Raw genomic sequence first — 23,450 nt, 5'->3', positions numbered from 1 at the left:
GTCAGTGAGGTTGTTGAGGGAAGGAAAGGGAGAGGGAGAGAATGCCTACAATTCTTCTTTTATTGGGGTTGAGGGTGGAGGATCTGGGATTTTGTGGGCTCACTCTCTGTTGGTGAATTTTATTTTATTTTTAAAAAAAAATTTTTTTTTAATGTTTTATTTATTTCTAGGAGAGAGAGAGACAGTGTGAGCAGGGGAGGGTCAGAGAGAGAGGGAGTCACAGACTGAAACAGACTCCAGGCTCTGAGCTGGCAGTCAGCACAGAGCCCAACGCGGGGCCCAAACCCACGAACCGCGAGATCATGACCTAAGCGAAAGTAGGACGCTTAACCGTCTAAGCCACCCAGGCGCCCCGCTGTTGGTGAATTTTAACACAAGAGTGGGATTTAAAATGTGGGAAGAGAAAAAACAAAAACAAGAGGCTCAAATGGTCAGTTATGGAAATGAACCAAGATCTCCCTATCTAATTGTGTTTATTCAAGTTGCTTGGACAATCAAAGCCTAAGGCAGACCCTTGCATTACAAAAGGGAAAACAATAACCGCTCTCAATGCTTACCCTATAACAAGACTGAGGATGACCACTCGGTGGGAAGATGGCGCAGGACGCCAGCGACGTGGAAGATGGGCAGCTTTCCGACTCGGATTCCGACCTGAGGGTCGCAACCCAGCGACAGGCCGCTGCAGGTGCCCAAAATGCTAGGTGGGGACAGCATAGCGAGGCCCTTCCAGGCTATGGCAGCGCCATGTGCACCGGTATCATATTATCGGACTGTTCAAAGCGTGGATTCCAGTGAGGAGAGTTTTTCTGATTCAGATGATGACAGATCCCTTTGGAAGCGCAAGCGACATAAATGTTTTAATCCTCCTCCCAAGCCAGAGCCTTTTCAGTTTTGCCAGAGCAGCCAGAAAGCACCTGTTCCTGGAGGAAAGAAGGTTAACAACATATGGGGTGCTGTGCTACAAGAACAGAATCAAGATGCGGTGGCCCCTGAACTTGCTATCTTGGGAATGGAGGGTACTATTGACAAAAGCAGACAATCCGACAAATATTTGCTTGCTAAGAAACTTAACAGGGAATCTCAAGAACATACGAAAGAATTAGACAAAGAGCTAGATGAATATGTGCAGGGTGGCAAAAAAATGGAATCAAAGGAAGAGGAAAACGGGCAAGTCATCTCAAACGAAAACAACCCGTCAAGGACAGACTAGGGGACAGACTAGAAATGAACTACAAAGGCCGGAATGAGATCACAGAGGAAGATTCGCAAGAGAAAGTGGCTGATGAAGTTTCTTTCAAGTTGCAGGAACCAAAGAAAGATCTAATAGCACGAGTAGTGAGGATAATTGGGCACAAAAAGGCAATTAAACTTCTGATGGAAACGGCTGAAGTTGAACAAAATGGCGGCCTTTTTATAATGAATGGTAGTCGAAGAAGAACACCAGATGGAGTCTTTCTGAATCTCCGAAAAAATACTCCCAGCATCATTAAGGAGCAAATTAAGGACATTTTCTACATTGAAAATAAAAAGGAGTATGAAAATAAAAAGGCTGCTAGAAAGAGGAGAACATAAGTGTTGGGAAAAAAGATGAAACAAGCTATTAAAAATCTATATTTTCAAGAAGATGATGATACATCACGAGAAACTTTCGCAAGTGACGCAAATGAGGCGCTGGCCTCCCTTGACGAGCCGCAGGAAGGCCACGGAGAGACCAAGCTGGACGCAGAGGAAGCCATTGAGGTTGATTATTCTCACGATTTGGACATCTTTTAGTACATTTTGAGGATTAAGCCTTTCTAGAATAACCTTGTAATAAGCCATTTCTACTGAGGTTGCTTCGTTTTACTTTACACTGATAAACCTAAAAATCTGGATAGAAAGAACCGTTTTCTTGTTGGAAATAAAGTTGAATTTGTGGGAAAATGAATGTTATTGATAGAAACATTTCTCATGTCGGACAAAATATTTAAAAGCATATAGCAGAGGATTTAATTTCTCAATCTGTTGCATGTGTTAGTTATTACTAGTTGATAATTACTTTTGCCCAGGTCATTGTAACATGCCGTTCAAAAAGCTGTTTTCTTCTTCTGACTTTGCAGTGAAATACGATTGGTTTCAAAACATTCCATAAAAAGATCCTAATAAGGCACATAAATTGTTAAACTGTTACAAATGCGTTCAAACTTAGTTTTTCTGTGTTCTGAGAATTTGTAAGCAAATTAAGAACAGAGACTGAAAATAGGTTTGTACTCATCAGTATAAACTTATTTGTCAGAAAGTGAATATTAGAAGCTTTTCTAAGAAGTATTCATTCTTAACTTTGTTTTTGACCTCTTTTAAATTAACTCCATCTGAAACTGAACACTGAACGTGATTCTACTTGTGTAATTACCACATACATTGAAAAAACTCCCAGTGGTTGCCTGCCTGAGACTGCTTTACCTTATGTTAAGGAAGTTGGGTATTAAAAATGTTACATCCGGGGGCACCTGGGTGGCTCAGCTGGCTAAGCGTCTGACTTCAGCTCAGGTCATGATCACACGGTTCATGGGTTCGAGCCCCGCATCGGGCTCTGTGTTGACAACTAGCTCAGAGACCGCTGTGTCTCCCTCTCTCTCTACCCTCCCCTGCTCATGCTGCCTCTCTCTCTCTCTCTCTCTCTCTCCCCCCCACACTCAGAAATAAATAAATAAAAAAACATTTTAAAAATGTTACGTCTGCAAATAAAAAAAAAAAAAGGCTCAGGATGAAATCCAAAGCATCAAGATGGCACAGCAGATGGATGGAAAGAACCCAAATCATTGATGATTCTATTGAACTACTCAACTAACTCTGGAACCATCCATCTCCAGACCTATTGCTAATTCAATGATAAATCTTTTTTACAGTTTATGTTATTGCTAATCACATTTTGGTTACTTGAAGATGAAAGCTTGCCTAATGAATACATTCTCAGCTGATTTAAGCACCTCTTATGAAATTTAGTTCAGTTTTGTTGTCTTGTTCGTATGAGTTGGGAATGCTTATTAGGTTTATTCCTGAGGTTTTTATATTGATCTTGCCATAGTGAATGGATATTTTTCTAGAAGATACTTATTTTTTGTTTAACTAATGTTGATTTACAGAAAAACTACTGATTGCATGAATATTTAAAAGTTGTTTGCCTTTCTGAACTCTCTTGGAATACTAATAATTTCTCATTTCTTTTGTTTTTAGAGAGAAAGTATGAGGCAGGAGAGGGACAGAGGGAGAGAGAGAATCATAAGCAGGTTCCATGCCTAGTGAGGAGCAGGACTCAGGGCTTGATCCCATGACTCTGAATCATGACCTGAGCCAAAATCAAGAGTCAGAAGCTTAATAAACTGAGCCTCCCAGGAGCCCCAATAACTTCTCATTTCTAATAGATATTTCTTAGATGTCTGGGTAGATAATCATTAGTGACTCTGAATATTTGTGGATCCCTCCCTTCCAAATTTGAACATCATATTCTAATCTCCTTTCACTGCATTGGAGGGAAACTGCATAATCTTAAGTATTTTGAATGGTATTTTGTCGTCTTCTTTTTTATTTTTTTATTTTTTTAAATATTTTTATTTATTTCTAGGAGAGAGAGAGACAGCGTGAGCAGGGGAGGGTCAGAGAGAGAGGGAATCACAGACTGAAGCAGGCTCCAGGCTCTGAGCTGGCAGCCAGCACAGAGCACGACGCGGGGCTCGAACCCACGAACCGCGAGATGATGACCTAAGCGAAAGTCGGACGCTTAACCAACTAAGCCACCCAGGCACCCCTTCTTTTTTATTTTTTATTTTATTTTTCATTTTATCTTATTTATTTAAATTTCCATCCAAGTTAACATATAGTGCAACAATGATTTCAGGAGCAGATTCCTTAATGCCCTTCCCCATTTAACCTATCCCTCCTCCCAAAACCCTCCAGCAACCCTCTGTTCTCCATATTTAAGAGTCTCTTATGTTTTGTCCCCCTCCCTGTTTTTATATTATTTTTGCTTTCTTCCCTTATGTTCATCTGTTCTGTGACTTGAAGTCCTCAGATGAGTGAAGTCATAGGATATTTGTCTTTTTCTGACTAATTTTGCTTAGCATAATATCCTCTAGTTCCAACTACGTAGTTGCAAATGGCAAGATTTCATTCTTTTTGATTGTTGAGTAATACTCCATTGTATATATATATACCACATCTTTTCTTTTTCTTTTTTTTTTTTTTTTTTTACAAATAGTTTATTGTCAAATTAGTTTCCACATAACACTCAGTGCTCATCCCCACAAGTGCCCTCCTCCATGCCCATCCCCCCTCCCCCCACATCCATCAGTCCTCAGTTTTTGTCAGCATTCAAGAGTCTCTCATGGTTTGCCTCTCTCCCTTTCCCCCACTATTTCCGCCCTTCTTCTCCCCCTTGTTCCTCCGTCAAGTTCCTCCTAATCCTCCTATACGTGCAAACATATGATATTTGTCCTTCTCTGCCTGACTTATTTCACTCAGCATAACACCCTCAAGGTCCATCCATGTTGCTACACATGGCCAGATTTCATTTTTTCTCATTGCCATGTAGTATTCCATGGTATAGATAAACCACATCTTCTTGATCCATTCATCTGTTGATGGACACTTAGGCTTTTTTCTTTTTTTTTTTTTTTTACCACATCTTTTTTATCCATTCATCTGTTGATGGACACTTTGGCTCTTTCCATGTTTTAGCTATTGTACCACATCTTTTCTATCAATTCATCCATTGATGGACATTTGGGCTCTTCCCATACTTTGGGTATTGTTGATAGTGCAGTTATAAACCTTGGGGGTGCATGTGCCCCTTTGAAACAGTACGGCTGTATCCCTTGGATAAATACCTAGTACTGCAATTGCTGGGCTGTAAGGTAGTTCTCTTTTTAATTCTTTGAAGAACTTCCATACTGTTTTCCAGAGTGGCTGCACCACTTTGCATCCCCACCAGCAGTGCAAAAGAGACCCTTTTTATCCGCATCCTTGGCAACATCTGTTGTTGCCTGAGTTGTTCATGTTAGCCATTCTGACATGTGTGAGGTGGATTCTCATTGTGGTTTTCATTTGTATTCCCCTGATGATGAGTGATATTTGGAGAAGTGTCTATTCATGTCTTTTGCCCATTTCTTCACTGGATTATTTGTTTTTTGGGCGTTGAGTTTGATAAGTTCTTTCTAGATTTTGGATACTAACCCTTTATCTGATATGTGGTTTGCAAATATCTTCTCCCATTCCATCAGTTGCCTTTTAGTTTTGCTGATTGTTTCCTTCACTGTGCAGAAGCTTTTTATTTTGATGAGGTCCCAATAGCTCATTTTTGCTTTGGTTTCCCTTGCCCCCAGAGACGTGTTGAGTAAGAAGTTGCTGCAGACGAGGTCAAAGAGGTTGCTTGCTTTCTCCTCTAGGATTTTGATGGCTTCCTGTTTTACATTTAGATCTTTCATCCACTTTGAGTTTATTTTTGTTTATGGTGTAAGAAAGTGGACCAGGTTCATTTTTGTTCATGCCGCTGTCCAGTTTTCCCAGCACCACTTGCTGAAGAGACTGTCTTTATTTCATTGTATATTCTTTCCTTCTTTGTCAAAGATTAGTTGGTCATATGTTTGTGTGTCCATTTTCTGGGTTCTCTTTTCTGTTCCATTGATCTGAGTGTCTGTTTTTGTGCCAGTGTCATGCTGGCTTGATGATTACAGCTTTATAATACAGCTTGAAGTCTGGGATTTGATGCCTCCAGCTTTGGTTTTCTTTTTCAAGACTGCTTTGGCTATTCAGGGTCTTTTCTGGTTCCATACAAATTTTAGGATTGTTTGTTCTAGCTCTGTGAAGAATGCTGGTGTTATTTTGATAAGTATTGCATTGAATATGTAGATTTGGGTAGTGTTGACATTTTAACAATATTTGTTCTTCCTATCCAGGAGCATGGAATATTTTTCCATTTTGTGTGTGTGTGTCTTCTTCAGTTTCTTTCATAAGCTTACTATAGTTTTCAGTGTATAGATTTTTCACCTCTTTGGTTATATTTATTCCTAAGTATTGTATGGTTTTTGGTGCAATGGTAAATGGGATTGATTCCTTGGTTTCTCTTTCTGTTGCTTCCTTAGTTGAGTGGTTTTGCGTCTATGTTCATCAGGGAAATTGGTTTTTAGTTCTCCTTTTTAATGGGGTCTTTGTTTGGTTTTGGAATCAAGGTAATGCTGGCTTCATAATACAGTTTGGAAGTTTTCCTTCCATTTCTATTTTTTGGAACAGCTTCAAGAGAATAGGTGTTAACTCTTCCTTAAATATTTGGTAGAATTCTCCTGGAAAGCCATCTAGCCCTGGACTTTTGGGTTTTGGTAGATTTTTGATTACTAATTTGATTTCTTTTTTTTTTTTTTAATATTTTTATTTATTTCTAGGAGAGAGAGAGAGAGAGACAGCATGAGCAGGGGAGGGTCAGAGAGAGAGGGAATCACAGACTGAAACAGGCTCCAGGCTCTGAGCTGGCAGTCAGCACAGAGCCCGACGCGGGGCTCGAACCCACGAACCGCGAGATCATGACCCGAGCGAAAGTTGGACGCTTAACCGACTAAGCCACCCAGGCGCCCCACTAATTTGATTTCTTTACTGGTTATGGGTCTGTTCAATGTTTCTATTTCTTTCTGTTTCAGTTTTGGTAGTTTGTATGTTTCTAGGAATTTGTCTATTTCTTCCAGATTACTCATTTTATTGGCATATAATTGCTCATAGTATTCTCTTATTATTGTTTGTTATTATGCTGTGTTTGTTGTGATCTCTCCTTTTTCATTCTTGATTTTATTTATTAGGGTCCTTTCCTTTTTCTTTTTGATCAAACTGGCTAGGGGTTTATCAATTTTATTAATTCTTTTGAAGAACCAGCTTCTGTTTTCATTGATCTGTTTTATTTATTTTTTATTTTTTACTTTTTTGGTTTTGATAACATTGGTTTCTGCTCTAATCTTTATTATTTCCTGTCTTCTGCTGGTTGGGTTTTAGTTGCTGTTCTTTTTCCAGCTCTTTAAGGTGTAAGGTTAGGTTGTGTATCTGAGACCTTTCTTCCTTCTTTAGGAAGGTCTGGATTGCTTTATCTTCCCTCTTATGACCACCTATGTTGTGTCCCAGAGGTTTTGGGCTGTGGTGTTATCATTTTCATTGGCTTCCATGTGCTTTTAAATTTCCTCTTTAACTTCTTGGTTAGCCCATTCATTTTTTAGTAGGATGTTCTTTAGTTTCCAGGTATTTGTTACCTTTCCACATTTTTTTCTTGATTTCACATGATTTCGAGTTTCATAGCATTGTGGTCTGAAAATATGCACGGTCTGATCTCGATCATTTTGCCCTTGTTGAGGGCTGATTTGTTTTCCAGTATGTTTTCTATTCTGGAGAACTTTCCACATGCACTGGAGAAGAATGTATATTCCACTGCTTTAGGATGAAATGTTCTGAATATATGTTAAGTCCATCTGATCCAGTGTGTCATTCAAAGCCATTGTTTCCTTGTTGTATTTCTGTTTAGATGATATGTCCACTGCTGGAAGTGGGGTGTTGAAGTTTCCTACTATGATGGTATTATTATCAATAAGTTTCTTTATGTTTGTGATTAATTGATTTATATATTTGGGTGCTCTCACATTTGGAGCATAAATGTTTGCAATTGTTAGGTCTTGGTGGATAGACCCCTTAATTATGATATAATAACCTTCATCTCTTGTTACAGTCTTTATTTTAAAGTCTAGATTGTCTGAATTAAGTATAGCTACTCCAGCTTTCTTTTGTCAGTCATTAGCATGATAAATGGTTCTCTACCCCCTTACTGTCAATCTGAAGGTCTCATCAGGTCTAAAGTAGGTCTCTTGTAAACAGCATATAGATGGATCTTGTTTTCTTATCTCTGTTACCCTATATCTTTTGTTTGGAGCATTTAGCCCATTGACATTTAGAGTGAGTACCAAAAGATATGAATTTATTGCCGTTTTGTTTCTTGTAGAGTTGGAGTATCTGGTGGTGTTCTCTAGTCCTTTCTAGTGTTTGTTGCTTTTGGTGTTTATTATTTTTATTATTTTTTTGGCCTTTTCTCCACCCAGTGAGTCCCCCTTAAAATTCTTGCAGGGCTGGTTTAGTGGTCATGAACTCCTTTAATTATTGTTTGGGAAACTTTTTATCTCTCCTTTATTTTGAATGACACCCTTCCTGGATAAAGAATTCTTGGCTGCATATTTTTCAGATTCAGCACATGGGTATATCCTGCCACTCTTTTCTTGCCTGCCAAGTTTCTGTGGATAGGTCTCCTGTAAGCCTGATCTGTCTTCCCCTGAAGATTAAGGACTTTTTTCCCCCTTGCTGCTTTCATGACTCTTTCCTTGACTGAGTGTTTTGTGAATTTGACTATGATAGGCCTTGGTGATAGTTGTTTTTTGTTGAATCTAATGGGAGTTCTCTGTGCTTCCTGGATTTTGATGTCTGTGTCTTTCTCCAGGTTAGGAAGTTTTCTGCTCTGATTTGCTCACATAACCCTTCTACCCCTTTCTCTCCCTCTCTTCATCTTCTGGGACCCCTATGAGTCTGATGTTCCTTTTTAATCAGTCACTGATTTCTCTAATTCTTAAATCATGCCCTTTTGCCTTAGTCTCACTCTTTTTTTTCTGCTTCATTATTCTCTGTAAGTTTGTCCTCTATATTGCTGATTCACTGCTCTGCCTCATTCACTCTTGCTGCCGTGGCATCTATTTGAGATTGCAGCTCTATTATAGCATCTTTTATTTCATCCTGACTAGTTTTACTTCTTTTATCTCTGCAGAAAGGGCTTCTAATCTATTTTTGACCCCAGATAGTACTTTTATTATGTGATTCTAAATTCTTGTTCAGACATCTTGCAGGGGGGTTGCACAGCCTCTACCAAATGTCCTCCCAGCAGGGGAACCAATTCTCCTCGTGTGGCCTCCAGACCCCCAGACTTCACTCTGCTCCTGGAGATTTGCCCTTCTCACCAGAGCACCACCAGATATTGAGCTGTAGAGTTTCAGACACTGCACTCCCTATTTATAGAGTTTTAATGGAATTTAAACCCTCTCCTTTCTCCTTTCTCCCTTTTTAGTTCAGTCCCTGCAGCTGTTTATATTCTTCCACTTTCTCTCCAGCTGCTTTTGTGGATGGTGCTTTTCCCATACTCTCCTCCCGTCTCTGTCCCTCTCTGCAAGCAAAAACAGCTCCCTGCCCTCCAGGGCTTCTCTGTCCCCCAGTTCACCTCTCCACACTGTGTTCCTGCTGAGTTATGGTTCAGGTTGTGCAGATTGTTGTGTTAATCCGCAAATCAGTTTTCTAGGTTTGCAGGATGGTTTAGTGTTGATCTGGCTGTATTTCATGGACGCTAGATGCAAAAAAAACCCTTCCGTGCTGTTCCTCCATCTTCACTCCTCCCCCTTATTTTTTAAGTGTTAATTTATTTTGAAGGAGAGAGAGAGAATTCCAAGCAAGCTCTGTGTTGTCGGCTCAAAGCCTGACATGGGACTCAAACTCATGAAGTATGAGATCATGACCTGAGCTGGAATCAGGAGTCAGATGCTTAACTGACTTAGCCATCAGGTACCCTGGTAGTATTGTTTCTTTTCTTTTCTTTTCTTTTCTTTGTATTTGTTTATTTTTTAAATGTTTATTTATTTCTGAGAGAGAGAGAGAAAGGGGAAAGGGCAGAGAGAGAGAGAGGGACAGAGGATCTGAAGCGGGGTCTGCACTGACAGCAGAGAGCCCAATGCAAGGCTCAAACTCATGCACTAGGAGATCGTGACCTGAGCCAAAGTTTAGTGCATCACCGACTGAGTCACTTAGGCATCCCATGTTGTTTCTTTTATTAAACTGTAAATTCTTCAATTTGATAATATCTGTTATTATCATGAAGCATGTGGTTGCATGTTGATTAATGTTAAGTATTTTTTATTGAAAGAAAGAATCATTAGAATTTTTTATTATTAAATATTTGGGGTCACAATGATTGTAGAATTTTACTTTTATGCCTGTTAAGAAACTATTGGGGTGGAATATGATTATTTTCATTCTAACCTATTGATTTGAGGGGTCAAACCAATAGCAAAGTTTATTTGGTCACGATTATTATTTAGATTGCTATTCTTTCAGTGTACTTTTGTATTCAGTGGATTAATATTTCATTTAGAATTTTTCTCTATATATTCATTAGGAAATGATAATTTAACAAATTTTAAAGTTTTCATTTATTTATTTTGAGAGAGGGAAAGAGCAAGCAAGGGAGAGGCGGAGATAGAGGGAGAGAGAAAATCCCAAGCAGACACCATGCTGTTCACTAAGAGCCAGATGCAGGACTTGATCTCACAAACCATGAGATCATGATCTGAGATGAAATCAAGAGTTGAGCACTAAACTGACTGAGCCACCCAGGGGTCCCAGAGGATGATAATTTTTTAGGTTTTGAATCAGAGTTACTTTAGCTCTGAAAATGCATTGACAATTTTCCATATTATTGTGTACTCTAAAAAATGCATATAATATTGAGGTTTGGACTCGTCTGAAAAACTATCCCTGCTTGTTGCCCATTTGAGCTAATTCTTTGATTTTTTTTTTTTGCTTTTATGCATCTAATGGCTCAATTTCCTTTTTCTTGAATTACGTATACCTTAAAATTAAACAAAAGCCTGCTTTTCAAATTTATTGGGATGAATCTTACTATTTTCTTAAAAATTTTATTCTTTATATCGGTGTTGTGTTATTGGTTTCTTTTTCTTTTTTTATGCATATATGAAAAGAGTTATATCAAATCTTATAGATCTTATAGATTTTATAGATCTTTTAAAATTTTTTTAGTTTAATTTTTGGGAGGGAGAAAGAGAGAGAGAGAGAGAGAGAGAGAGAGAGAAGGAGAGCGAAAACAAGGGAGGGGCAGAGAGAGAGAGAATCCCAGGCAGGCTCTGCACTAGTAGCAGATGTGGGGCTCAAACTCACAAACTGTGAGTTCAGGACCTGAGTTGAGATCAAGAGTTGGACACTTAACTGCCTGAGCCACCTAGGTGCTCCAAATTCTATAGATTTTTTTGAATGACTAGAGCCTGGATTTATTTCTCAATTCTGTTTTTCTGTTTTTTGACTTATTAATTTGTGATTTTAGTTCCTTTATCCTCCTTTTCTTGTGTTAGGTTTTGTTATTTTCTACTGTTTGGATATGAGCTTTCAGAACCTTAATTTTTTTCTTGTTTATTAATGAATTAATAAATATAAGGATAGATAGATTAAAATAATGGTTGCACCAGCAATATTTTGTAACTTTAGTATATAATGTTCTCATGTTCATACTATTCTACATAGAGTTTCGACTGGAGTGTTAGCATAGGAGTTTTTTTTCTTTTTACCTAAGTTTTGTTTAAAAAAACTTAAAAGTAGTTGGGATTTGTAAAAGTTAACTTCTGTTTAATAAATTCCTCCTTTGTTTTTTGTTTTGTTTTGTTTTATTGTTTTAGAGAGAGAGAATGAGCATGAGTAGGGGAGGAGTAGAGACAGAGGGAGAGAGAGACTCCCAAGCAGGCTCTGCACTGTCAATGTAGAGGCCGACGCAGGGCTCAAATTCATGAACTCGTGAAATCATGACCTGAGCCTACATCAAGAGTCAGATGCTTATCTGACTGAGTTACCCAGTCAGGAATGGTAACTCGTTCCTCCTTTGTTTTTAATTCTTTCTGCAACTCCTCAGTCAGATGCTGAATCTCCTGAAATGATCGTTGTATCTTTTCAACCTAATTATTTTGTCTTATTGATCTGTTGTGTGGAAAATTGTTATCATGTTCTCTTTCAACCAATAGAGCAGACTTTGCAAATGAGGAGCCCAAATCAAGAACTACTGCCTTTGAAGAACAGTAAGCTCTGTTCAGACAAGCTCTGCAATATTTCTTCCAAATTATCTGACATTGTGTGTGGGAAGAGGTGGGAACAAAAGAAGAAATGCAAAGGAACACAGTCTTTGTGATTTTTGCTTAGTAACTGTGTCTTTGTTCACTACATTAGAGACATTTCTCCAGTGTCCGTCTCACAGCCGCCTTCACCTCTTTGTTCTTTAGGCTGTAGATGAGGGGATTCAGCAAGGGCGTGACTGCGCTGTACTGCAAGGAGAGGAGCAAATCCAAAGAGGAACCCGAGGGAGGCATGAGATAACAAAGAAAACCTGAACCAAAGAACAGGATCACTGCGATGAGGTGGGAGGAGCAGGTGGAGAAGGCCTTGCTTCTGCCTGAGGTGGAGCTGATGCTCAGGATGGTGGAGATAATACGGGCATAGGAGAAGAAGATTGGGAGGAAGGTTCCCAGCCCATGCAGTAAACTGGAGCACAGCAGGATATTGGTTGTGGTGGAGATATCAGAACAAGACAGAGGGAAAAGAGCAGGCAGCTCACAGGTGTAGTGGTGTATGGTTTGGGCCTCACAGAAGTCCAGGTTAATAGCCAAGAGCACAATGACAAATGCATTGAGAGAGGCCAGGCCCCATGAGACCAGCACCAACCCCACACAGAGCTGGCTGCTCATCAGCTGGCCATAGAGCAGAGGGTGGCAGATGGCGGCATAGCGGTCATAGGCCATCACAGAGAGCAGACAGGCTTCAGTCCCTGAAGAGAAAAACACAAAGAACACCTGAGCCAGGCAGCCCTCTACTGAGATGGTTTTCTTCTCAGACAGAAGGTCCTTCAGTAGCTTGGGCACAGTGACAGAAGAGAAACAGAGGTCCATGAAGGACAGGTTACTCAGGAAGAAGTACATGGGTGTGTGGAGGCGGGAATCAATCCTGATCACCAGCAGCAGCATTAGATTTCCCATCGTGGTCAGGAGGTAAATCCCCAGGAAGAGGACAAAGAGCAGAGCCTGGACGTGGGGGTCGTCGGACAGCCCAGCAAGAATAAACTCGGTGATGGTGCTGTGGTTCCTCCAGGCCATCTGTGGAGGGGATTTCCTTGGAATAAAATAGAAAGGGGGTGATATCACCTATGATTGTTCCCAGTTTTTAGAGCATCATCATATCTTCTTATACATCCCTCCTTCTCTGCTTCACTTGACCTTGTGCTCAGTATCTCAAAGCTGCCCTCATTGTATCTCAGGAAGGATTTTATCCTTTTTTGTCTAGTATGCATGTACTTTAGAGAATTCCATTCTTGTTTCACAGGGATTTACTGGATAAATAGTATTGCTGTCTTGCTTAGACATTAATTATTATTCACTGTTTACTGCATGCTCCCAAGTTCAAAAATCCTTACCATCTTGTTTCAAAAGTCATTATATGACATATCTACAGTGAATGTTCTAAACTTTTCTCCTTTCTTCATTCTTCTTGTTCAAAATAATCCAAGGCTTCTTACTTCCTAAACAACACAATAAACTTTAAAAGTATTTTTTTATTTGTATACAGACTGTATACAAAAAATCCTATTTGTTCTCACAGCAATTTTAGGGAGTATTTCAGGCATGGAAATTTATCCCATGTTACCTCTGAGGAATATATTGAGTCCTGTTGAGAACCAGTAGAAGAGACAGGAAATAAATTCTGTAGTTTTCTTCTGATTCTCATCCCAGGGTCTAGGAAAAAAGACCACTTTTCCTGCCTTGACATCCAGACGTTTTCCTTATTTGTCTTAAACCTGTATTTTGGCCTTTTTGGCCCCTTTTGATACCAGAAAGGTCTCTTTATTTTTGTGTCTTTGATTATATTGTTCTGCTTTCACATGTTCTCCTTTATTCCATTAATCTAATTTTTTATGTGACTTCCAGCCTCCCCTCAAATCCTGCTATTTCCAAGCTCAAGCTCATCTTAGACCTAAGTGTACATTCTTTGTGTGCCTGGGCAAACAGTGCAATATTTACCTTGGTGTGACTTCAGCTAGATCCAGTGGTGGTGAAGCATAAACAGCTGGGGAATTTACTTTTGAGGATCCTAGCATGGATAAAATTGTAAACACTGTTGAAAGTAGACGTTTTACTTAGAATCTTTTCAAGTGAAGTGAAATGCTAAGTCTGTTCTATGCTTATCAAAGATTTGGAGAGCACCTAGTATTTGTGGGTAGGGCTATCCTAAAAACAGTTTCCACCTTTCTGCTTTCACTCACAAGAGGTTGCCTGGCCACGGTATCTTTGGGGGTTTTAGGGTCCCATCTAAGAAGACTGTAGCATTTTTTTAAAAAGTATTTTTCATTGATGTGCTAACATCCACATTTTGTGTGGATGAAGGTAGCAGTTATTTGTATCATATGGTTTTGGGATATCACAGAAAAGGAGCTCACCTTCCTCACCATCCTAAACAGCAACTCAAACTGATTCCAGGGATTTCTTTAATGACCAAGGACAAAGTCTTCCATTCAATTCTAGATTACATTCCAAGCATGAAAATAAATCAATTTTTAAACAGGAAAATGAATATCAGCTTTCATTTACTATTTAAAATTAAAGACATTGGCTTTATTTCATACTAACATAAGAGAGATTCATGTCAGATTTACATGTGGGTGAGAACAAAGGACTGAAATTAAACAAGGGGGTGGTTGAAAGGGTAAAATATGTAAATAAGAGGATTTCAGAAGTGTTCTAGACAAGCCTTGTCCGCACTGGTTTTTGATGTATTTGGAAAGAATAAGTAAATGAAGGATGTGTTTGAAAGGTCAATTTCCAATTGGCTTGAGGCTTCCGGGGCTGGGTGCCATCTACCGACCTTCTGTGCATGAGAAGGAATTTGAAAAGGGAAGAGGATATCAGTGCTGGAAGCAGGAGGAAGCCAAAGGTCAATGTTACCCACTTGAGACTATTTTCATAGCTGTCCTCTCCAGTGCTGTTTCACACTATTCACATTGTCACAGTGGTGGCTAGACCTGAAGGTTGTTCTATTAATAGAAAGAAAGTACGAATAGAAAAATTCTGTGCAAGCAGGGGAATAAGTAGCTTCAGCAAGTCAACATCTATTTCTGATATCTTCATTTCATTTCAGGTGTCAGCTTTCTGCAATCTTTTGGATCCTGATGCATAAGAGGATTTATGTCTAGGCTGTGAGATGTCCCTGTCACCAGTGTCATGAGGGAGCGAAGAGAGAGCTTTCTGAGATCATGTCCAAGGCCACTGGGACAAATGCAACATTTTCAGTAACAGAGACATTAGAGGCCAATCTTGAGAAGGAGGTGGCCTATCAAGGAGTGGGAAGTTACCACCTCAAGCTCAGGAAAAAGGAATGGGTTGAACAGGAGGCTCAGGATCTAGCACTAGTGGGATGTATCAGGAGGTTCTGCGGGATGGGGTCAAGGTGGAGGATGGTGAGCAAAATTAAAACACGTAGAACTTTCTAGGAAGGAAAAACAGAGGGATATCAGACATGTTGGAGGATATTACCGTGCTCCTGGCTTTTTCTCAAGGAGGCAGCTCCTGTGTGTTCCAGCTTTCCCATTCAGGTAGACACATCATTGGTAAAGTCTCCCCATAAGAGAACTTATGTCACAGGAGTCCAACTATTGACATAACAGATAGCTTTTTCTTCTTGTTGTCAGTGGGTATTAGGCATCTGAATACTTCAAACTTTAGGACCACTGAGGATGCCACAATATCCAAATTATTTCCTGGATACCTTAACATAGAGTGGTGTCATTCTACAATGCAGGTCACTCTATGGAAGGACAAGAACAATATCTCCAAAGAAGTTCATATTTCCGACTGACATATACTTCATTAAAATTTCCTCAGGTGATCTCAGATCTAGTAACCTACCATCTCTCCGTTTATTTCCTCTGTGATTCTGAATACTATCTTAAGAATGCTTCTTAAGGAAAGAACAATCTACCAAAACCAATCAGAGGCTGTCTATGGTTATGCAGCCATGGGCTGGGTTTGGCACCCAGGGGAAGCTGGGCCAATGCTTCGTATTCTCTGAAGTCTAGTCTGAAACCAAGTTCTGGACTCACTAATTAACACACTTTCAGTTGGCTGGAAAGGTAAACAGTAAGAGGCACAGGGGAGCATTTGAAATTTCTGAATTAAAGCAATTATTTAAAGCCTAAAAGAACTTTTATTAGGCTGGTAGGGACTGGAGAAGGAAGGATAAGAAAAGGATTTTTAAATCTCTCTGTCTCTGTCTCTCTCTCTCTATATGTATATACACATACATAATGTTAGCCAGTGGAAATATGTATATATATGTTTATATTTCCATTGGCCAACATTTGTTGAAGATTTTTGTTATCTATGTAATTTTCTTTTCTTGCAGTGTCTGTCTGGTTTTGGAATCCGATAATGCATTTGGAAGTGTTCCCTCCTTTTCTATTTTTTTGGAAGAGTTTGGAAATAATTGTCATTAATTCCTTAAATGTTAGGTAGAATTCGCCAGTGAAGCCATCTGGTATTGGACTTTTTTGCTGTTGACCAGTGGTTTTTGTGCCTGGCTAAAACGTTTGGAATTTAAACAACATACCTTCTTTAATTGAGATAAAATTAACATGTAACATTTTTTTCAGGTGTACAACATAATCATTCTATATTTGTTTATATTGTTAAATGATCACAATAAATGTAGTTAATGTCTTACTATACATAGTTACAAAAATTTTTTTCCTTGGGGCGCATGGGTGGTTCAGTTGGTTAAGTGTCTGACTCTTGATTTCGGTTTAGGTCACAATCCCACGGTCATGAGATTGAGACCCTTATTGGGCTCAGTGTTCAGCATGGAGCCTGCTTGGGATTCTCTCTCTCTCTCCCTCTCCCTCTGTCCCTCCCCAATTCATAATTTCTCTTTTTCTCTCTCAAAAAAAAAAAAAGAAAAATAAACAAATTTTTTCCTTGAGAACTTAAAAAATCTACTCTTTGTAGCGTTCAAAAGTACAATACAGTATTATTAATTATAGTCACCAGGCTGTACATGACATCCCCAGGACTTATTTATTTTATAACTGGAAGTTTGTACCTTTTGGCCACCTTCACCCATTTTTGCCCACCCTCCACCCCCTTGGACTCTGGCAACCACAGATCTGCTCTCTGTTAGTTGTGTTGTTTTGTTTTTTTAATTGGAATATATTTGACATATAACATTGTGTAAATTTAAGATGAACAACGTATTAATTGGATACATTTACATAATATGATTGTCGTTGTAGTGCTAATTAGCACCTCTGTCATGTTACATAATTATGATTTGTTTTTATTGGTTGGAATAATCAGGTTCTAGTGTCTAAGCAAGTTTGATGATTATAATACAATATTGTTGTTTATATTTACTGTACTGTGCATTCGATCTCTAGGATTTATTTACTACTTATTGTAAGGGTATATCTGTAAATGAAATCTGTTCTATCTCCCCACCTCCCATCTTCTGGTAGCCACCATCTATTCTGTTTTTAGGAATTTGGCTTTTTTAGATTCCATATATAAGTGACATCATGCAGTACTGGCAGGACATCCATTTGTTATGGCCGAATAATATTCCATCGTATACATACATCACATCTTCCTTCTTCATTTATTTCTTAATGGGCTCTTAGATTGTTGGATTGCGTATATCTCTGTGATATTTTATTTTCATTTCCTTTGGGTATATACACAGAAGTGGAATTGCTGGATTATATGGTAGAGCTATTTTTAATTTTTTTGAGGAACCTTCATATTGTGTTCCAGAGTGGCTGAACAAGTTTGTGTTCCCAGGACATAAATACCTTCCATTTGATAGTATCTACCAATAATGTCATTAGACCCCCTTTTCAAGGCTTAGTGAGAGATAGCGGAACCTATGATGCTACACTAGTTTTCCCCAAGCCTCTCCTTCCCTGGCTATACAAACGGCAGGGTTGGGAATGAATCGGGGAGGGTGTTCATTGCATTGGCCTTATTGGGAATTTAGTGTTTGTGATGAGAAGTCATTTCCTTCTTTTCTCATGGGGGAAGTAAGGATTGCTTTTCTTTTGTGGAATCCAAATGAATGGGGTCTTAAGAGAAGAACTCACAGAAACAGAGAATGCCTGCAAGCAGAATATATTGTGATCTCATTCCTGTCAGACATCTGCTTCTGCAGTAGACTTGCTGATCTTTCCTCTACGCCTCTCTGAGCCAGGGAGAGAAGAATTGGAAAAGCTGACAGCTGGGGGTGGCAGTGGGGGTGGGTGAAGTGGGGAAGGAAATGGAGATTATGCAGCCCAGTTGAATGAAGGAACTAAAGATAAAAAAACAGTTTCATGTATATTTGCCATGGAATTGGCCCTGCTCAATAAAAGGATTATATTAAAATCTTGGGGCACCTGGGTGGCTCAGTCAGTTAAGCATATAATTTCAGCTCAGGTCATGACCTCATGGGTTTGTGAGATTGAATCTTGTGTCAGGCTCTGTGCTGATGGTGTGGAGCCTGCTTGGGATTCTCTCTTGCCACCCTATCTTCCTCTCCCCGGCTTGTACTCTCTCTCTCAAAATAAATATATAAACATTAAAAAAAATCTTTATGTACAAGAGATATTAGAAGAAAATATACCTAAATATGGGTGATGGAATTATTTTTTGACAATTGTCATCTTTTCTTTACTGTATCTGCTTTCTTATTCTAACTTAAACAATTGGAAATAAAGATGCATTATTAATTAGTGCATGATTTGATACTGAGAATGTTGGATGATAATATATGTTACTGAAAACATAAAGTATAATGGAATTAATGTGTTTTAACCCATTAATGAAAATGATGCAGGATTGTCAAGTGCAAGTCAAGAAAGAATTCTTGAGACATTGTATGGTACAACTTAGTGAGTTTATTTAGGAAGCACGGGGACAGGACCCATGGGCAGAAAGAGCTGCACTTTTGTTGTGTGAGGTTGTGGTTATCTGCTTAGAATCAAAGGGAATAAGGCATGCAGGGAATATCAGATTAAAATTTCTTCAAATTTCTTTGAGTTTCTACTCATAAAACCACTTTTGCAAGATTCCTCTGGTGCTTATCATTCAATTCACCATTGACTGTCAGTAACATATGGGCAGTCGTGAGAGCCTTAAAGACTGTAACTATTAGCACATATTTGACCCTTATCAGAACTGCACAGACTATAAATCAGCCTTCTGGGAGAAGGGTAGACATTTTACTGCTTCTGTCCCTCATCAATAACATGTATTATTAGGTGACTCAGTATTGCTGTACAGAAAATAACATTGAATGAGTATAAGTTACCACAGTTTAATCTGTTTTGAGGAAAATCATAAATAGCATGGAACCATTTATCAGAAGATACACATTTGGTGAATTATACAGTACATACTGCATATTTCATAAACCCGTGCTAAAATACATGAAAAGGAAATTACTCCAGAACAATTGACTAAAATCCCTTGCATTCCCCAAGGAGGTCGGATGGAAAATGTAAGCTTAAAGGAGGTGAATTGTAGCAGAGGGCTAAGTTATCCCATCTCACCCTACAACGAGCCACATTTTCCCTCATGTTGCAACTCCCAAGGAACAACAATAGAGTTCTTGGTATTACCCAAGTCACTGACCTGTCACTTGTGCTGTCCCGAATTTTAGCAGGAGCTTCCCAACCAAAGCTCAAATGTCTTCACAGACCCCATGTCTATAACTGTTCTTTCCCTGCGACTCAACTATCGGTGAAATCTTATGGTTCTAAGTGGCTTTCTGTACATTTAATTCTACAAAGTCATCCAATACCCATGCATTTTAAAACTCAGTGTCATTAAAACAATAGAGAAATAAATTATGATTAAATAAAACTTTTAATCAAGATGACGATATATTCCATTGCTCTGCCTTTGAGCTGGATTTAATCTGAACCACCTTCTTCTACACTGACCCCACCCTCAAGGTATCTTTGTGTCTCTTTCTTAAGCTTTTATGAAGTATCTTTTAGCTTCTAAAACAGTAGGCCATCAGAAGATTTTAGTGTCAACCCACCAGGTATCCCAAAGGCCGTAGTTCCTTCCTAATTCATCATCTCTTTGTAGCTTGCTACTTATGCCTTTGCAAACATTTCTCCAACGTTCTTCTCAGAGCCGCCTTTACTTCTTTGTTTTTCAGGCTATAGATGAGGGGATTCACTAGGGGAGTGACCACACCATACTGTATGGAGAAGATGAGCTCCAGAGGTGAGCCTGAGGTTGGCAGGAGATAACGGAGGAGAGCAGATCCATAGAAGAAGCTTACTGTGGCGAGGTGGGAGGAGCAGGTGGAGAAGGTCTTGCTTCTTCCTGTGGTGGAGCTGATGCTCAGAATGGTGGACGCAATGCGAGCGTAAGAGATGAAGATCAGTAAGAATGTACCAAAGCCATGCAGGAGTGAGGAGACGGTCAGGACAGTGACATTGGTGGTGACATCAGAGCAGGACAAAGGGAAGAGAGAGGGCAGCTCACAGCTGTAGTGGGAGATGGTACGTGTCTCACAGAAGTTCAAGTTCCTAGCCAGAGGGATGTTGATAACTGCATCCAGAAAACTCAGGCTCCATGAAGCCCATACCAGCCTCACACACAGCTGGCTGCTCATTATCTGGCCATAGAGCAGAGGGTGGCAGATGGCAGCATAGCGGTCATAGGCCATGGCTGATAGCAGTAAAGTTTCTGTTCCTCCAATGTCAAGCACAAAGAAAGCTTGAATCAGGCATCCCTCTTTTGAAACGACTTTCCTTTTGGACAGGAGGTTCTCTAGAAGTTTGGGCACAGTGACTGAAGAAAAGCATAGATCCACGAAGGAGAGATGACTCAGGAAAAAATACATGGGTGTTTGGAGGTGGGAGTCAGTTCTGATCACCAGCAGCATCATTAGATTCCCCATTATGGTCAGGAGGTAAATCCCCAGGAAGAGCACAAAGAACAGAGCCTGGACTTTGGGGTCAGCTGACAGCCCCAGGAGGATGAACTCCGTGATGGTGCTGTGGTTTCCTAAGGCCATCTAAGAAGGGTGTTTCCTAGAAATAAATACAAGAATGAACTTGAAACTTCTCTTGATTACACCCAATTACAGAGGTAGAGGCCCTGTATGTATATACTCCTAATTATTTAGATTTCACATATGCCCTTATTGACTATCTGGAATCCCTTCTTTCTTGTCTAGAGTTCAGTTTCAAACTCACTATGATATTTCCATATAGCTGTTATTCTACTTTAAAGACAGCTGAGGATGGGGCGCCTGGGCAGCTCAATTGGTTGAGCAACCGATTTCAGCTCAGGTCATGATCTCATGTGCAAAGTTCGGGCCCCGTGTCAGGCTCTGTGCTGACAGCTTAGAGCCTGGAGCCTACTTCAAAATCTGTCTCCTTCTCTCTCTGCCCCTCTGCTGCTCATGCTTTGTCTTTGTCTCTCAAAAGTAAATAGACATTACAAAAATTTTAAAAGATGGCTGGGGGAATTTGCAAATTTGATCAGACCTAGTCCATGACTAATTTATTCTGTCCCCTTCAGCTGAGCATTGCTTTGTCAGCAGTATTCTGTGTATGTTTTATGCACTGTAGCAGAGTTGCTAGGGGCATATTTCAACATTTGCCCCCTTCCCTTTATTCTCCAATTTGTTCTTGCTTCATTTCAAAACCCTTCTAAGATTCATAATGCCTCATAGCATCATTTTGTTTTTCTTCAACTTTTTACCATTGATAATACACATTAGATATATATTGTTAATCTGACCCTTTGAGACAAGATTAAGATATGATTGTGTGTGCATGTGTTCGGGTTGGGGGTGTGTGGGTGTGAGTGTGAATTTTGGATATGGGACAAAAGAATCAAGGAAGTTATTGCCGACTCCTTTTTTTCAAATTGAAAAATGAGTATCATAAATTATGTAAGATGTCCAAGGCCATGATTTGTATACCTCGTCTTTCTTTCATGCACTGACTTTCATTTAAAGCCTGCCTTCAAATTCCCCATCATACATGGCATTCTGACGTTACAATTGGTCTTCACTGTTTTGGTCTCAATGCTGTGGAGAAACAGGTGTACTTTTTCCTGAGCACCCACAGGAATAACTTTGTCTCTGCTTTACCTTGAGCATCTGCTCTACTTGAAGTGCCTTTTAGTAATTAACTGAAATCGTATTTATTGTTTTACTCCCATCTTAATTTTGACCTGTTATTGAGATCCCTTGTGATCATTTCCTTCTTTGAACTCCCAGAGTATACAATGAATATAAAAAATAGCTATATGTAGATGTGTATATGTGTAAAATTGTGATTCTTTAATTGTGAAATTAAATGAGAATTAGTTTCACCATTCTTGATAGATCATTTTATACTAATTTTTTCAAATCTAGAATCAGGAGTATGTGAGTATTTTGCCTTCCCAGAGTGAATGAGGGGCTACATTAGGGTTTCACCCGGGTCTTCATTATTGATTCTCATCTGGCACCTCTGCCTCCCTTTTTCTTGCCAATTTCTTAAGGACACTAGCTCTCATCTGATGGCAGCCATGGAGGCGTCCCACTTGGGTCTACCTTACAGAAAGAATACAACATTCAGCTGTGAAGGATGCAGTTAACTGACAGCATCCAGTTGTAGGACCTTTGAGATTAACCACTGCCTTAGCAGAGGCCAGACTGTTTCCAGGCAGGCAGAGAAAGAGCATGCCTTCTCTACGGGGCAGTCATTGCTCCAAACGTCCCACGGGCTTGGATGAGTATTTGTCAGATCTGTACTGCAGTCTGAAGCTCTCCTGGACAATTCTATTGTCCTTCCCTCTTTCCTGTTGCCAGTGTCATATCTGAATCACAGTCCCAAAGCTTTTCTGCCCCAATCCTGATTCCTCCTCATGATCTTTCACAGGCCCTTCTGCATAAAATTTCATGTAATCCTCACCATCTCCTTCAGGTGAGGAGGACGTCACCTGATATACTTCCATTCTGTGCTAATTCATTAACTCACCGTACGCCGCTCTATTCATTTTATGCCATTGCTGAATCACCGTCTCATTTTGGCAGTTAACTGTTAGAATAGTTATGCTATTTTTTAAAATATATTTTTATTTATTTCTAGGAGAGAGAGAGACAGCGTGAGCAGGGGAGGGTCAGAGAGAGAGGGAGTCACAGACTGAAACAGGCTCCAGGCTCTGAGCTGGCAGTCAGCACAGAGCCCGACGCGGGGCTCGAACCCACGAACCGCGAGATCATGACCTAAGCAAAAGTTGGACGCTTAACTGACTAAGCCACCTGGGCGCCCCTAGTTATGCTATTTTTTATCTTTTCCTTTTCCCCCCCAAAACAATGACACTATAGTTCTTTAATGAGGGTGATTATGCTCTAAGTTACTTGGTATCTCTGTACCATAACACTTGGCCCAATGAGAAGCACATACGGTGGATCTCTGATGAAAGCTAGGAAGTGAATTGAATAGACTGGTTAGCAAACCTTCGTTAGAAAAAATTTCAGAACCAGAAGCTTGATAAGGATCTAGCAATAAGAAGACAACAGAGTGGGAAACAAAGCAGTAGTATGTGTGT

General features: G+C 39.7%; 2 protein-coding genes and 1 pseudogene across 2 annotated transcripts; 1 reads left to right on the top strand and 2 right to left on the bottom strand.

Annotated features, from left to right (window-relative positions):
* Window positions 1-594: 594 nt before the first annotated feature.
* LOC120223009 lies at window positions 595-1,823 on the top strand (annotated as a pseudogene).
* A 10,215-nt stretch (window positions 1,824-12,038) lies between these two features.
* LOC120223011 (olfactory receptor 8S1-like) lies at window positions 12,039-13,004 on the bottom strand. Its single transcript, XM_039221066.1, has one exon. It carries the CDS (start codon window positions 12,960-12,962, stop codon window positions 12,039-12,041), a length of 924 nt encoding a protein of 307 aa, XP_039076997.1. The 5' UTR covers window positions 12,963-13,004.
* Window positions 13,005-19,980: 6,976 nt separating this feature from the next.
* Window positions 19,981-22,922, bottom strand: LOC120223010 (olfactory receptor 8S1-like). Its single transcript, XM_039221065.1, has 2 exons — window positions 22,877-22,922; window positions 19,981-20,932 (listed from the first exon to the last, which is right to left on the bottom strand). The coding sequence occupies exon 2, from the start codon at window positions 20,914-20,916 to the stop codon at window positions 19,981-19,983; it is 936 nt and encodes a 311-aa protein (XP_039076996.1). The 5' UTR covers window positions 20,917-20,932; window positions 22,877-22,922.
* Window positions 22,923-23,450: the final 528 nt, after the last annotated feature.

This window comes from Hyaena hyaena, unplaced genomic scaffold (genome assembly GCF_003009895.1).
Source record: "Hyaena hyaena isolate Hyena2069 unplaced genomic scaffold, ASM300989v1 scaffold_936, whole genome shotgun sequence".
NCBI lineage: Eukaryota > Metazoa > Chordata > Mammalia > Carnivora > Hyaenidae > Hyaena > Hyaena hyaena.
This window is presented reverse-complemented; position numbering and strand designations above follow the sequence as displayed.

What these genes read in the sequence shown, in the direction of transcription:
- LOC120223011 (XM_039221066.1), bottom strand. Translation starts at nt 12,962, where the DNA reads ATGGCCTGGAGGAACCACAGCACCATCACCGAGTTTATTCTTGCTGGG.
- LOC120223010 (XM_039221065.1), bottom strand. Translation starts at nt 20,916, where the DNA reads ATGGCCTTAGGAAACCACAGCACCATCACGGAGTTCATCCTCCTGGGG.